At 47.0% G+C, this 15,560-nt stretch overlaps 1 protein-coding gene across 7 annotated transcripts in view; it reads right to left on the reverse strand.

The window, feature by feature from the left end:
- FBXO31 (F-box protein 31) overlaps positions 1-15,527 on the reverse strand; it is a 28,184-nt gene extending 12,657 nt beyond the window's left edge. Inside the window, exons 1-4 of one of the 7 annotated variants that reach the window (XM_075510966.1) lie at positions 15,121-15,527; positions 7,644-7,715; positions 5,024-5,110; positions 397-473 (exon numbers count right to left, since the gene is read on the reverse strand). In XM_075510966.1, the coding sequence (XP_075367081.1) occupies positions 397-473; positions 5,024-5,110; positions 7,644-7,715; positions 15,121-15,496 (612 nt within the window). In that variant the 5' untranslated portion in view covers positions 15,497-15,527. Of the gene's footprint in view, positions 1-392; positions 474-5,023; positions 5,111-7,643; positions 7,716-9,481; positions 9,780-15,120 lie in introns of those variants that run through there. The other 6 variants (XM_075510967.1, XM_075510971.1, XM_075510968.1 and 3 more) reach the window with 6 other exon arrangements.
- Positions 15,528-15,560: the final 33 nt, after the last annotated feature.

Consider the following 15,560-nt stretch of genomic DNA (forward strand, 5'->3'; position numbering starts at 1 on the left):
TGCAAAACCCTTTGCAAAACATTCAGCTGCAGGCCAAGATAACGCAGTAAGTGATGGGCCAGTGCTGAAACCTCTGCTGTACTGGATGCACAAGGAATGGACTCCTGTGGAATATCAGCACTAAACTCTAAATCAAGCCTCTCCCTGAAATATTGCTCCTGTTTTCTGTGTGCTCCTGTGGCTGTTTGGAGTACAGCTGAAAAACCAACAGCACTGTCTGGAGAAAGGTGGTGATGATTAAAAGATCCCAGAAGCAACCTCTGGGTCCCAATCACTTGCTTGAGGGTTGACTGTTCAGATTTCTCAATAGCACAGAGATGGCAACCAGGTCTAGAAAGCAGTATACAAAAGACTCCTCAGTCCTCGACACCACAGCCCCCAGAATGAGGTACTCACCACCACGTTCAGCAGTCCCCCATAGGGCCCGATGTCCGGCTGCCATAATCCCAGGATGTGTCGGTATCGGTGCAGCACTAAGGAACAGGGAGACACTGAAGTGAGCACATCAAGCTAAGGAATTGGGATTTGGGGAAAAGAAAGAAAAAGGAAGACTGCTACCAGACTGCACACAACACTGACCAATACCACCCACAACTGCCTTTACTAAGGAAGGGAAAACTGATTACACCCAACCACAGCCAGGCAGTTCTGAACTGAGGTCTCCCACAAGCTCGCACGGATTTATGTTGTTCTCTGCAGCCCTGCTCCTGGCCCAGCGCAGGGGCAGGAGCTAGTTTCCAGAACTTTACAGAATCAGATACCTCACCAGGAATTCTCAGAAAACTTTTGCAACATGGTCCCGTTAATGCAAATCACATGATATACCCAGAGCTAAAAACAAATAAAGTATCTGCCATCTCCAGTTACCAAAAATGTACCCGATGCCTCAGACTGCAAAGCAACAGAAAATAAGGAAGGGCAGAAAGGCAGTAAGGAACAGGGAAATTTGAATCTCTTGGAAGAATTTCCCTGCCTTGTATAGACAAACTTGTCTCCAGAGTTAAGCGTCCTTAAAAACAGCCACCGAGAGAGCACGGGCAAAGCGCACAGACCATGCCAGCTCAGGAGATCTGGTGGTGTTACCAAGTCAGTAACAGCCTTAAAAATTCTAAGTAAGCAGCTACATTTCAGCGGTGCCCAAAAGCTGCTTCAAAGTCCCCCTCAAAGCCTACTGCAGCAGGTGAGGCTTCTCCATTTCTCATCTCAGGGCTAGGTGCACTTTCAATCCCACCAAAATTGAAGGACAAGGAGGAACGTTTTCAGCAAGCAGGATAAAATGCCTATTAGAGAACAATCTTAACAAACCTCCTCTCTTGAGGAAAGCTTAGAGGTGCTACTTGCCTCCAGCCCGTACACAGTCAGCCATTAATTTTGTCCATATAATTTCCTGACATGACCAGTAACCTTCACGTGAAGCCATCACACACGATCTGGCATTTCGGGCAGGAACAACAGGATGCAGATTATTTCTATGAAGATGGCAAGAAGATACTACACTTGCCTTACAATGATGTCCATGGCCAACTCAGAAGGCCACAACAACCCATTTTAACCTACAGGACTGGCTTGAATAATGGTTTTTGCTTTGCATCAATTTATAGGAAGAATTGTGTTTCAGTGCAGCTGTTACAACAGCTTTGTTTCATTAACTATACTTAAGATAGCAAGAACTATAGGAGAGTTTTTATTACACCAAAGTAGAGAACTTCCACAGAGGTTTAGGACAGCAGGGCGGCTTGTCCGGAGCTGCTGCCAACTGGCCTGGAGGAGCCTTTTTCCTGTGCAGTAAACAATTTAAGATTGATGGCCTGGTTTCACCCAGTGAACCAAGTGCAGCACAAACAACACTAAGGCAAGCAAGCAAACCACATTCCCAGTCTTCTCGTCTCAGTGCAGTAATTACATATTAATAAATGGTATGTGCCTAAGCCGCTCCACCCACCACAATCTGCCTTCTACCCCGTCTGGCATGGAGCTGATAAAACTCAGCTTTTTTTTTTATTTTCAGGACAGAAAACTTGATGCTAAGCTATCTAAGAGTGATGAGGATGTCCCTCCTCCCCCAGCTCTTGTCGGAAGCACTTTCAGAGCTGTAGCTACAATCGATGGACTTTTCAACAGCGCGGAAATCATCTGCTTGACAAGGCAAGCCCTTTCACTCCAAGACACATGCCTGTCGAGGGCAGTTTGTGTGCTCACTTTGAGTAAACAGCTGGCTCCAGCTGCAGCTCGGTTCGCCAGGGGCCATGGCGGTTCAGGAAACGTGGCTGAGTCACAGACAGAGCCGGCTTCACCATCTGCCCCGACCACCCGGACACCTGGGGCTGCAAAGGAGGGAGGAGACCAAAAAAATCCCATTCACCTCCAGAAGAATCCTACCCACTGGATAGCAGCTTCTGCGCTTAGCTTGCACCACTACTGTGGGCAGCTCTTCTTTTTTCATTGTTTAAAAACCCAGCTGTTTGGCACTACAGAAGTCTCCAGATGAGCTGATGGGAAACAGGCTGCAACATGAGCAGCGCTTCACCCAGCCTCACCCTCCCTACACACCAACGCCCACGGCAGGGACACCTTAACAGACAGATCGTCTCCCTCACTTGCTCAGGGGACTGTGGACTCCTCCTCCTGTTCTTTCCGGAAAGGAAGTTACTGGGGAAAATGCTGGTACTTGGCCAAAGGCCCAAATGAGTCTCAAAGCAAAAGCACAGCTCCATTTTCAGGCCTGGGGTGTCTCTGGGCTCCAGCGAGCCAGCAGCTATATTCATTGCAGGGAAAACCTGATGAATTCCAGCTCTGGCTCTCCCTGGCAGGAGACCGGATGGATCTGACAGTTGTTTCCCCTCCCTGCTCCTCGAAAGAAAACAGCACTTGGGTCTTTCTCCAAGGTTTTCCTTTGCTATGCACACTGCCTATTTTCCTCAATCCTGAAGAAGCCTCTTGCCTACCTGAATTTCTGAGCCCACATCCTGCCAAATGGAGCAAAAATACATCCACTGGGCACTTCAGTACAACCCCCACCCAGCCTGGATATTACCCACATTGCCACAAGCAGCCCCGCACGCTCTTCGGATGGGAAGGTGGCTTGAATCCAGCTGGGGATGGGCTAGAAAAAGCAGTGAATGCCCAAGCTCCCATCAACAGAAGGCTGCCTGGGAAAGGTCTAATGCCTGTGCTCTTTGTCAGTCAGACACAGGATAAAGAAGTGACGCTAAGCAAATGCACAGCGATTCAAGCAAGCATCGCAGCGCTGGCAGACCACAGACGCCATAGGTAGGAACAGACAAGTTACAACCCCCGAATGGGTTATTAAAACAGGAGGAGAGCAGATGCTTTCAGATGTTACTGTTTTAACTAAATCTCATGTCACTACCTGTGTCCAGCTTGGACAGCACAGGCAGAGAAATGCAAAAACCTAACATGGGAGTTTTCAGTGAAATCTGCAGCCTTTAAAGCAGAGGTAGCTCACTTTGACTGCAAAAGACCTGATCTCCACTACAACTCTCTTGGACTCTCAGGATGCAGCAAGGTATCTAGAAGCAAAATGAGTTGGAACAATGTAAGCAGTTACTGCTCTCCAGCTGGTGATAACTGACCTGCTAGTGGAAAGAGCTAAGTGTCAGCCAGGCTAGTTTAAAACCCGGGGGAAAGTGATCTGAGCTGACCTGGCTAAGGCTGCATGAATATGAATTAGGGAGCACTCACATGGTAAATCCTGGTAATGCAGTCTTAATACACAGGAGGCGAAAAAGGGGGAAATAAGCAATCACATCTTAAACCACACTGGCTGCTCCCCAAGTAATACAACACACCCCTAGAGAAAAGGGGCATGAGATATCAGAAGTTTGGGGCTGCAGCTAAAGAATTAACAACTGAGGGAACAGCACAAAATGCCATTTCAGAGCCACCACAAATGGCACGTTTGGAGCAAACACCCAGGTAGCAATCTACAAAGGAATCCCTCATCCTGCGGGGCAGCTTGGACGTGCCTCTCCATCCCATCCAGCTCCAGAACAAGGCTGGTGTTGACAAGCAGGACTGCCAAACCTAAAACATTCTACTGATTCCTGCTGTAGCACTGCTGCTGCTGCTTGTCTGTCATGACTCACGTTAAAGACACCATCTTCTCTGCGTGGCCCACGCTTGATTATTTCCTTTAGCACAGGTAAGTTTGCAGCATCCACTCCGCTCATTAGCGTGTGCGAAAAACTCCATTCCCAAGCATCAGTGAGTTAGGAACTTGAGTCTGCAAAACCATGCAGACCCAAAGGAGCATTAGAGACAGCTCAACACCCCCTCCAAGTACCAAGCAGTACCGGCTTCCTTAATTGGTGTAAACTGGTCAGTACTTCCCCCCAACTCCTGCAGAACAGCAAGCCTTAAACTCCAATGTTTTACTATTCTTCCCTCAACACAACGTCTGGAGGGAAAAAACAATTTACCCACAGCAGCTTCGTGACTGAGAAAGGCAAATCACAGTCTCTGAAACACCAACAGAATGTTTGCTAGAGAGGGAGATGGTGGTTAAAAGGATTCACTGTGCAGGGAGGGAATTGGTATGGGAACCCTCAGCATTTTTCACTGAGAAGGGCTGTGGAACCGAATGCAGCTTATCTGGATCAAGACAAAGCTTTTTCCAGTCTAGAGCCCATTTAAACTTGCTTTTGGGAGCCCTCACCAGGGTATCCGAATACTTCCTTCTAAGAGAGGAGCATGCATGAAGAGCAGAGCAAGTGCTCCCCTACTGTGAACAGAGACCCTCCTTTTTGCACCCAGTCAGGACAATTTTCTAACTCAAAGCACTTCAAAAGGAGACCAACATACCTCACTGCCTGCCCTACTCACATTGTCACTCTAAAGGGTCAGAATGCTCCACTAATGCACGACAGAAAGAACGGACTAACCAGCACCCTCCGTACTGTCCCAAGGTCCACCCCAAAATAATTTGCTTAAAGCAACGTCACACTCCATGCAGCATCTTGTGTGTGCTTAGTGCAGGAAGCATCAACCAGCAGGAGGTACGTACGGCAGGTGTAAACATCTCTGTACTCCATGTGCTCGTAGTCGGGAAGGATTTTCATAAAACGCCCCGACTTCACTCGTGGGTTTATACCTGAACAGACACAGCAGGGTAAGTACCAGCAAACTCTGCTCCACTGTAACCAGAACGTAACAGTATGATGAGTCTGGACCAACCACGCAGGAAAGTCAAACTCTCTTTTGACTTTACTTCCAGTTGTGGTGCACCATTTGTTTCCATCAGCCCCAGTCTCAGGTATACTCGGTTAGCACGATTACTCACGTGGAACTTGGCACGTTCAAGATTCCCACAGACAATATTTACAAATGGCATCCAGTGAATTCAAAGTGGAATCAGGGTCCCCCTCAAACTCTGTAGTGTGACTGTAACGAGCACTGCTGTCTCAGTAAGACCACTTAGGCCAAGTAACTACATGGATGGTAGCCCAGGCCTTGGATTAGTTATGCTTTCTAGCACTTGAGCTCAGTTCCCCATTTCCCACACTACTTCTTACAGAAGCACATTCAGTGGACAGAAAAGTGCATGCGAGTCCTGCCAGTAGCCCCAAATTAACTCTTCTGCAATTAAAGTTTATGGGACAGTAGAGAAAATGGGGTCACACCACCAGGAAACTGTTCCACTAAGTCTTTGCAACAGGGCAGACTGTTGAATCTGAGCAGGAGAGCTAAGATGGTGCATCCCTGAATGCCAGAAACAGCTGCCAAGCATTCTGACTAACCATTCTGAGTAACCAGTGCTTCTTAGGATTGCTGAATGGATATGGACACAGTCCTTACTCCGAAATGCAATAAGGTCTATCACAGAGGTGGTTCTCACATGTCAAGTGCGACTCTTTGGCAATGGATGCTACAGATTCAGAAACTACTTTGGTGCAAAGGAAGGCTGGAAACATGTAAGACAGATCTATTGAGGGCTATTAAACCAACAAACCGCGTTAGACTCTGGAAATCCCCCAACCTGAAAACAGTCAGAAGCTGAGAGAGTACTTTGGAAAGTATCACATCGGCTTGGCCTCTTCTCGGTCTTCCCTGGGTGCCTGCTCACAGCCATGGCTGGGAGATACAGTACTGGGCTAGAGAGGGACCATTGTTCTGAGCCCATAAGGCCATTTTTACATAAAACTTGTGTATAAAAACAGCACTAAATATCACTTTAATATACTGAACCATGGAACTATTATAGTGAAAAAGACTACAGGTCATGAAGAGATGTTCTGCCATTTAAGACTGGCAATGCAGGATTAAGATCCGGTACGGTATGTGCTGTACAGCTGTTACCACACCAGTGTTATACAGAGATACCGGATTGAATGGGAAGTAAGGGAGGCCTCAAGCGCTAACGAGACTTCTCTGTGGACATCTAAGTGCTGGCTCAGCATCACTCAGCCCTCCCGCCCAGGAAAATTAGGCAGTTCCAGTCGTATAGCACAAACAGGTAAAGAGGGACACTAGGTGACGAAATAATTTGCCCGTGGATGCTCAGCAAGTCTGTTACAGATGGGATTAAAACCCTTCTACCTGTTCTTTTTTCCAGCATTAAGATCAATGCTTGAGGTCATCACTGCTTCAAGGTTCAGCAAACAACAGTACATGTAGAAGCTGAACCAGATTTTGGATCTGCAAAGCCTACAGAGACCTCTCATGACTGTAACTTGGGACAATTACAGCTTTTGTTTCATAAAGCAGGACCTTATTTGAACAGCCAGAAGCCATAGTTCACGTGCTGCAGGTTAAATCTTGTTCTTTATCCTACGGACCACAGGTAACTCCCTTACAAAATTTGTGGTGGGGAACCAAGACAACACAGCCTGGCAGCGCTGGTACGGCAGCTCTTGGGGGGCTTCGTGAGGCTCTCTGAGCAAGCAGCTCAGCTTCTAACTGCAAAGGGCAAGATTTGGTGACAGGGGAGACAGCCTCACCACGAATCCAGGCCCCCCTTCAGTCCTTAGTCTACCTTGGTTTCTCTCCTCTGATGATGCCCCCTCCCCACTCTAAGGCAGATGATGTGCATCTGCCTTGCAGAAGGCACACTGGGTCTAAGGAGCTGGGATCCCGCTCCCACAGATGTTCCTAAACCACACCGACACCGCAGCAGAGCCCCAGCCCTGCCAGGCTCTCCTCCTTCAGGAGCAGCCCAGAGGAACGCTCATCCCTTTACCTACAGCACTTTCCCACTGTCAGCATATAACGGCGTCCTGTCACTGAGATCGAGACTTAGCTACATTAGGGCATAGGAAGCCTCCAGCTATGAAAAATATCAGTTAATTCCTTAGCAAGATCTAAAAATGGCAAAATAGGAAAGGATGAAAAACTCTCAACACACTTTACTATAAATTTAAATACATGGGGTTTTCCTACCAAAGGATTGGGAGACATAGACATCCCAGTTCTCGGCATCTGCTTAGTATTAAAGAAAACCCCAAAAACATCAACTTCACAGATGAAACCCCTGCCGTTAGAAAGTAAGTCTGAGTAACTTTATTTTCATTTAACTTATTTAACTTACATTTATTAAAGTCAAAGTTTAATAAATACTCAACATGTATATGCTTTCAAAATTGGTACTCAGCAAGGCCATACAGATCTATATCAGCTTTATCACTTACGCTTGGCATAAACATCTCGACAGGACACTCCTGTGATCTCCAATTTCCGCAAGTTTTCACAGACGCCATATTCTGCAACGACACAAATAATAATGTCAACTCTGGCACAAAGGCGTTTGCTACCCATGATCTTGATATCTACTGTTGGAGCAAAAATGAAATGTTATTAGGTGCATTCTTGCAAGCTGCCACAGTAGTCCAAGAATCTTAATGCTGCTTTGAAGAGAAAACAGAAAACTAGATGTAATTATATTGCAGTTTGGGAATCTAACACATTTTACAAACAATGCCTGCAACAAACACACCATAAGGAACACACAAACACAGCGAAGTTACAGATGTTTACACCTAGACCAGAAAGAGTGTGAAATGTGGAAGATGTACTCATTCCAGCTGGAACTGTATGCCCGTTTAGATCAAATCATGATTGTGTGTAGTAATTATCTACTCCCACTGAGGTATCCAACAGGGAAAACTGCTTATTAGGATCCTAAAGAAAAGGTCACAGACTTTAAAAAGAATGAAATGGAGACATTAAACAGGCATCAGCATGTACAAATATGGTTACACTTGAAAGCAGATCAGATTGAGATGGGTCTGTTGTACGCTCAAATGCCTTTGATTGCTTACAGAACACCCTGAAAACAAAGCAATCCAGAGATCTTAAAGGCAGCTTTGAAGCAGAAAATGAGATTCTCTCATTTCATTTTCAGGAAGTCAATGCCAAACTTCTAAGAAGCTTAAAAAAACCATAAAAGCAAGTACTAACATCTCAGTGCAAGAAATCCTTAGAAGACCAGAGGGAGGAAATGAGAGGAGGGAGATCCCAAAAAATCATCAGCAACCAAAAACACCCTGCTGCAGTGACCCCGTTAGATCTCAGTACAGAAAACTACCCTCCTTGACATCAGACATCTATACCACAGATCAAACACCAGCTTTCCTTAGCAATACCAAACACCTGCCAGGTATTTGATGCAAAAGTCTATCTGTGAAGACCCTCATCCAATCATTAAATATGAAACTTATCCTCAGTCGAGCTTCCTTGCATTAACAATCTGCCGCGGCTGCCAAATACCACTACCTAATGCTGGTGAACTGCCGCAAACCGAGAATTCATTCTTCATATACGAGAAAAGCAGAAGTTTCCCTGAATGAATTCAACCTCCTCCTGTCTATAAATACACTTGTGGTATATGTACACGATGATAAAGCACGCGCAAAGCTTACTGTCAGCTCACCTACGGGGAATACACGTTCCGCATAACGTCACTTCGGGTAAGCAGCGAGTTCGGTAAAGGTAAGAGTGGGCAGAAGGTACAACAAACACATTGCCCTTCATTAAAAGATGCAGAGGTCAGTGGCAAAGCTCCTGCTGAATTCCATAGCAAAAGCCAGAGGAAGGTCTAAGTGTTATCAAACACAAAGTGGGATGAGGAAGCACAATTAGCCGGAGAGCAGACAGACGAGCTTGCAGGAAACTACATCCAGCCCAGCACAAACAAGCTATTTAGTGCTGGGCTACAGCCAGCTGACCCGACACAGCCCTTCTGCAGATTTGTGAAACCAGAGCTCTGCCGGAGGCTGGAAATTCAGACCCACCCTGCAGGTCATCCCATGTCTATCCCTCCTGCCAGAGCTATCAAGGCTTTCAACCACTGCTCTGCATATGTACCCAAGTGGGTATGTGTTTGGTAATCACATCAAAGGGATGGAGGGAACAGTATGTTTCCTCAGCTGATCAGAAAGTTAGAGATCTTTACAGGATGACAGAAACAGCGTGGTCATAAGCTGCTGTTTGGAAACAGCCAACTCTTTCCATGTAAACAAATACTCACCTGGCCACAGAATCAGTAAGATGCACACTTTGCGCAGCAGGCATTGCAGCTAGATTAAATTCAGTGCCATTGAAGAGATTTATACTGCATCGGAAAGGGAGGAGACATGCAGAGGATCCTGCCCAAATGGCATTTCTCCGTGTTGCTCTCTAACAGCCGTACCAGCACAGTGACGTTCTCTCTTCCTCCAGAAGGTGCTGATTTTTCGCAAAGCATTTTCCCTAGTAGATCTGTAAATCACTTCGAGTGCAGTCTCAGTGCAGTGCCACTACCAGCAGGTATCTTGGAACAACAGGGTGGGGTGGGAAGTGGTTTGATGTTAAAGCTCTATCCCAGTTTCATGCAAGTGCCCCTGGTAACCTGCAGTGAAATTTTATGAAAGCAAAACCACTACTAAAGGTGCACTTCCTAACTTCTGTAGTTCAAATCTTTCCTGGAAAGATTCAAAGTTCTCCCAAGTAATAGCAAGCTCCTTTAAAAAAAAGAAGACAAAAATTTAGAATTTCAATATTGCTACACGCTATTTGACATTAGACATCCAAGGCTTATAAGAAAGTATTATCGAGAAAAAAAAATAATCTCATTTTAGTGTGCTTTAACACTCATCTCATTTTATGATAACTAGTCCTTATCCTGTTTTGTTCAGCAAACAACTACAAAGAGTCAAAATCCCAGAGTGATGGCTTAACTCTGGGTAAGTGCATCACTTAAGCTCTTCTGACCCATGAGCTGTTAACACCATGCGGGCTGCTTGATGGGAAAAATCAGTCTCTCGGCTCACAGTGCCTACAAAACCTCCAAATATCATAAGCAAGAACGCTGGCCATCTCTTTTAATCCAGAAGACAAGAGGGACGTAAAATTAACAGTAAGTAGAGCTTCAAGATAGTTACAGAAAAATAAAAGTGGTAAGGTTTTCTTCACAGAGAATAGAAAGCTTTTTCCAAGAAAGCTTTGAAGGGCTCAAGCTTCCTGGGAAATTCCACTTCGGTGCCATTAAGTCTATTTTAAGGAAACATATCTCTGGGCAACAGCTCACTGAGTAAAGCATTTTAAGGAGTTAATAGTCACAGAAATCCACACACGAAATTTATACCATTAGAAAATGGCTACTTAATCCTGCTTCAAAAGCAAGGATGGAAATTGGGTTTAAAGTTCTTACTTGACCAGCTGGAAAGCCTGTTTTATTAGGTTTATGAGGAGTGCTTGGAAGATTTACCAAACACACGGTGACACAGTGCTGTTTCCATGGTCACATGCACTGGAATTTAAAGGACTTGGAAAGGCAGGCTCCATTTATTATGAACTGCACTAATACTTTTGCAAGTGTAATTTACTCCCTGGCCTGCTCTCGCCATATGCTCTTCTAAGGCTCACATTCCCTTCTCCTTTGTACAAGAAGCCATGCCACACACCTCCCTCTGTGCAAGTTTAAAAAACCAAACCAAAACAAACAAGGGTCTTTAAACTCAGGTAGGGAAGAGCCCCTGTATTCATATCAAAGACCAAATTACTGCTTTTTCTTTCTCAGCATGACAATGCCAGTAAGCAGCTGCAAGCACTGTATGTGGACATCTGCAATTCAGGGGAAATTAGAATGTCTGGTAGAGCTTGACACTCTTACCATTGCTAAGTTTCCACTGTGCCCTGACTAATCAAGTCCTCCAATTATTCCTGGATAAATGCATGTTTACAAGGCTGTACACAGAACAGAAAGCATAGAACTTACTGGATTATTTCAGAGACCACAAAAATGGGAGATTCTCAGGCTAGCATCTCCAAAATACCAGGTGGACACATTTGGAACCAGCTGCTTGTTTCCAAAGGCTGAACTATCAGATTAAAATACACCAAATACTTTCCCGAACAGTTCTCCCAAGGGAAGGCTTGTAGTTACCACCGAGATATTTTGCAGCCGCAAATAAGGAGCTGAGCAAAAGGAGATTTGATCTGCAACAAATGAAAGCATTGCAGATACCCTAAAGCAAAAGATGGGCGGCTTAAGATCTACAGCTTACAAACAGATCTAAGGAAGACCCCCTGAAGGATGGCTACAGCTAGCAAGCACCTGCCATTAGCAGTGAGAAACAGCAAACCATTGCCAAGTTATAGCCTAAAAGCCCAAGAACGTGCTCAGAGATGAAAAAAAGCCCATGATGGTTCACCAAAGAAACACGCTACACAATGCTTTAACCTCACACAAAGGAAGATTAGAGCCTTGTGACTTATTAAAACCACCTTCGCATTTACTAGGGTGCAGCACTACAAGAAATTATTCCTGTTGTGGGAGCAGTTGTACATCAAACTCCTGTGTGGATTCTCCGGAGTCTCGTAAGACCTGAACTCCACGCAACAGCCCCCCCACTGAGTGTATAAACCAAATTTCCTACTCTTCTCCACAGGCACCTCTCTCTATAAAACTTGCTGAAGGTTAGCATCTTTAATACCTTTAATACCTTAATACCTGACATTTTTCAGCAGGTCCAAAAGCTGCTGGAGGTTGTTTTCACAAACAAAAGCCTTTTCATCCAAGTTCTAGACCTGGTTATTCTGAATTACTGGTCTGTTTCCAGGTGTTCTGCTGCGCTTGCGCTGTTTTATTTTAAGATGAAAGCGGTTACCATTTAAAATGGACTATCAGGTGTTAATCAAGGTAGGTCAGGCCACCAGTCAGGGTGAAATACACTTTAATTCTGCTCCCACTGCAGAGATCAGCAATCTCCTATTTATAGAAAACATGAAAGAGACTGCAATCCTCTTCTTGCCAAAGAAGCAATTCAGAGACATTGTTTACCACAAACAGTTGCAATGATAAAAGGACAACAGCCCTAACAGCCACACCAGTGTTACACAACTACTTCTGGTTAATCCCAGCACTTTCCCAGTTCACCATCACCAGCAAAAGCCACTCCACTTCCAGGACAACAAGCCCTCTGGATGCTTGTACTAATCACAACGCTTCTCAAGGCTAATCTACAACTGCGTCGGCACACAGCAGCGCAACAGCAAGATACCAACGCTCAAGAGATTGAGTGCCCCATCTGACTTGGGCAACGGCAGGGCTTTTGCTTACATTCGGCACTGCTCCTGTCCAAGACGAAGGTATAAAATGGCTAAAATAAAGCACTGCAACAATCAGCTTCTCTCAGAGAAGAACTCTTCTGTTTAATTTTAGGATTGTCTTTCTTGTCTCTTTACCGTTGTGCATTTCTGAAGACACAAATAGTTTTGCATATGCAACCGACACAAAGTTGAAGTCTACTAGTTACTTCCTCAAAGAGCTCGGCTCTGGAATATCATCAGTAGGCTTCAGAGTGAATAAGTTATCAATACAAGGAGTGTGCTAGGACATTCTACATTTTATATATGCATTTATATACTAATACCTGATGTCCACATACGTCCCCAAGTAGTTGCCCTCATCACACAGCTGCACACTCACATTTGAACACACTCAGTAGCTGAGCATGTGCAACGTATCACTGAAATATATGCAGAGAAATTAACTGCAAAGTAGCTTCATAAAATGGTGACCAATTTTATACTCCTGTGTACAAATACTCAAAGTTACAGTACTACCACAACGGCAATTACTTACACTGCTGCGCAGAGCAACGCAAAGCACTATGAACAGTGCAAGAAGTCCAGATTAGGAACCGCTTGGAGAACCATGACTGGTTAAAAGATTGCAGTAACGGTTTCATAGATGTAGTAAGTTTTTCAGCCAGGAACCTGACCCTTATCTGTTCAGCACAGCTTGCACACCACGCCTTTGGTACAAGATCTACCTCAATCACACCAGCAGTCCACTAATACACTCTCTGACAGTGGCTGGAACAGATACATCGGGGAAACATAAGAAACAGTGTGCAAAAAGAGAATAAAAATTTGATTTTATGCACCTCTCACCTTGCAGCTAGCTAAGGGCCTTGAGACAGGAGTCTAGTCTTAATACTTTCCCTTCCTGTCCAGTTTAGCTTTAGCCATACAAAGCCCACTGTTTCTTTAAATTTCAGCTAAGCTTTTGAACACTGCTTTATCCACTGGCAAGAAAATCCAAGGAGCAGTCATGAATTCAATAAATAAATTTATTTCCCCATCAGGCCTAATTTAGTGATTCCTTTAGAAGACAACCTAGCCTATATTTGAAAATTATATACATTTCTATAGAAACATTTTGCCAGGATCATAACCTGTCAAAATAATTAACCAGCAAAGTTTTGCAAACCGTTCATGAAACACACAAACGTCCATGAGGACTCTATGTCAGTAGAGGAGAATAAGGAAAGAATGAATGCCATTTTATTAGCCTGTCTCCAAAAAACAATGTTAAGTTACTGGGACAATGGGATCATCCCATGCTGAACTAAGAAGTAAGAATGCTTTGGTATACATTTTCTAGGTACAGCCTTTGTACTGTCCAAGGGTTCTTGGATAGTGCTGATAAGGCATGAATTCATTCCTGCAAGGTTTAATGCATCTGAACAGAGCCCGCTGCCTATGGCAGGCAGCCACTCTGACATACTTAATTTCTTCATCCCGATGCCCTCACTGGTATTAAAAACAGAAAACAAACAACAACAACAAATACATGACTTCATGTGCTGGCAGCAGATGCACCTGGCAGGATCACACTACGAAGAGAGACGATGAGCACAGCAAGACAGCCCTTGGAGGGTGGGACAGCTGCTGGATTAACAAACAGGACAGAGAACCACACTGATATGAGGAAAAGCATGAGGAGTAAAGAGCGAGAACCGCAACCTAACAGAGCAGGGCCACAGCAACACAGAACTGAGACGCTACCCAAAAAAAAAAAATGCCCCTGAGCCTTTGCATTAATGCACCACAGCATCCTTGCGACAGACGCTCCCCAGGAAACGCACATGCAAACCAGGAACCCCTCCGAACCTGGCACTGTACTTCCCCAGACAGGACAGGAATGGATAACCTTACCCAGGCCTGCCCTCCTCCATCCACTCACCAGCCCCCCGCGGGCTCCCTGCTCCCGCTTTACCTGCTGTGCCTCCACAGCTCCGGGACCCCCAGCTGCACACCCAAGGGCTCCCTTCTTCCCCAGTGCAGCCCCGTTCTGCTGGGACTGATCATTCCCTTTCCTCGCTGCCTGAAATACCGCATCCTCAAGATTCACCCAAGGACACCCTACACGGAGGCATCATCTGCCAGGGCCTGGGCCTGGTCCCATCCCCATTCCTCCTCTCCAGCTGCCACCCCAGGGAACAACCCCAGCTTGATGCCCTTTGCTAAAGCTGCTCACACGTCACCCCTTTTGCAGCAAGTGCCACCAAGAAGGGACCGTGCCCCAGCGGACCCGCGATCTGCCCTCTTCTCCACCCTCCACACACGGAGCCCTGCATGCACCCCTCACGGCCCCACAACCCGCACCCCCTCGGGCCCCAGCTCTCTCCTGCACCCCCAGACCTCACACACCATCTCCCTTCTGCACCCCTTCAGCACTCCCGCTCCACACCCCGTCACCTCCCCACACCCTCCGCGACCCTGACCTTGCACCACCCCCGGCGCCATCTCCTCTCTGCATCCTCCGGGACGCCCACCCCGCACCCCCCGGGGCCATCTCCTCAGGGCGTCCCCGGCCCCCCACCTCGGGGCGGGCGGTACCTTCGCGGCAGCGCCGCCGCCAGATCGTGTCGGTGCGGAGGATGCGGCGGAAGGTGGTGCAGACGCGGGCCAGGCTGGGCAGGTCGGTACCGGGCAGGGAGCCGAAGATCTGCACCAGGAGCTCGGGGGGCAGCTCCAGGAGGGACAGCGGGGCCCGCCCGGCCGGGCCGGCCTCGGCGGGGTGCGACGCGGACCGCCCGCCCTCGATGCGCTCCGCCGCCTCCTCGTCCTCCGTGGCGCCGCCGCCGCCCGCCTCCTCGGGGTCGGTGTCGGGCTCGCTGTCGCCGGCACCACCGCGCCGCTGCTCCCGCGCCGCCCCCCGCCGGCGGCACCCGCGGGCCGGGCCCACCCCGCACAGCCGGGCGCACACCGCCATGGCCGCGGCCGCTCTGCCCGACGGGGCGGTGCGCGGCGCCGCGCGGCGCCGCCGGGCCCGCCCG

Source organism: Mycteria americana, chromosome 8 (assembly GCF_035582795.1).
Source record: "Mycteria americana isolate JAX WOST 10 ecotype Jacksonville Zoo and Gardens chromosome 8, USCA_MyAme_1.0, whole genome shotgun sequence".
NCBI lineage: Eukaryota > Metazoa > Chordata > Aves > Ciconiiformes > Ciconiidae > Mycteria > Mycteria americana.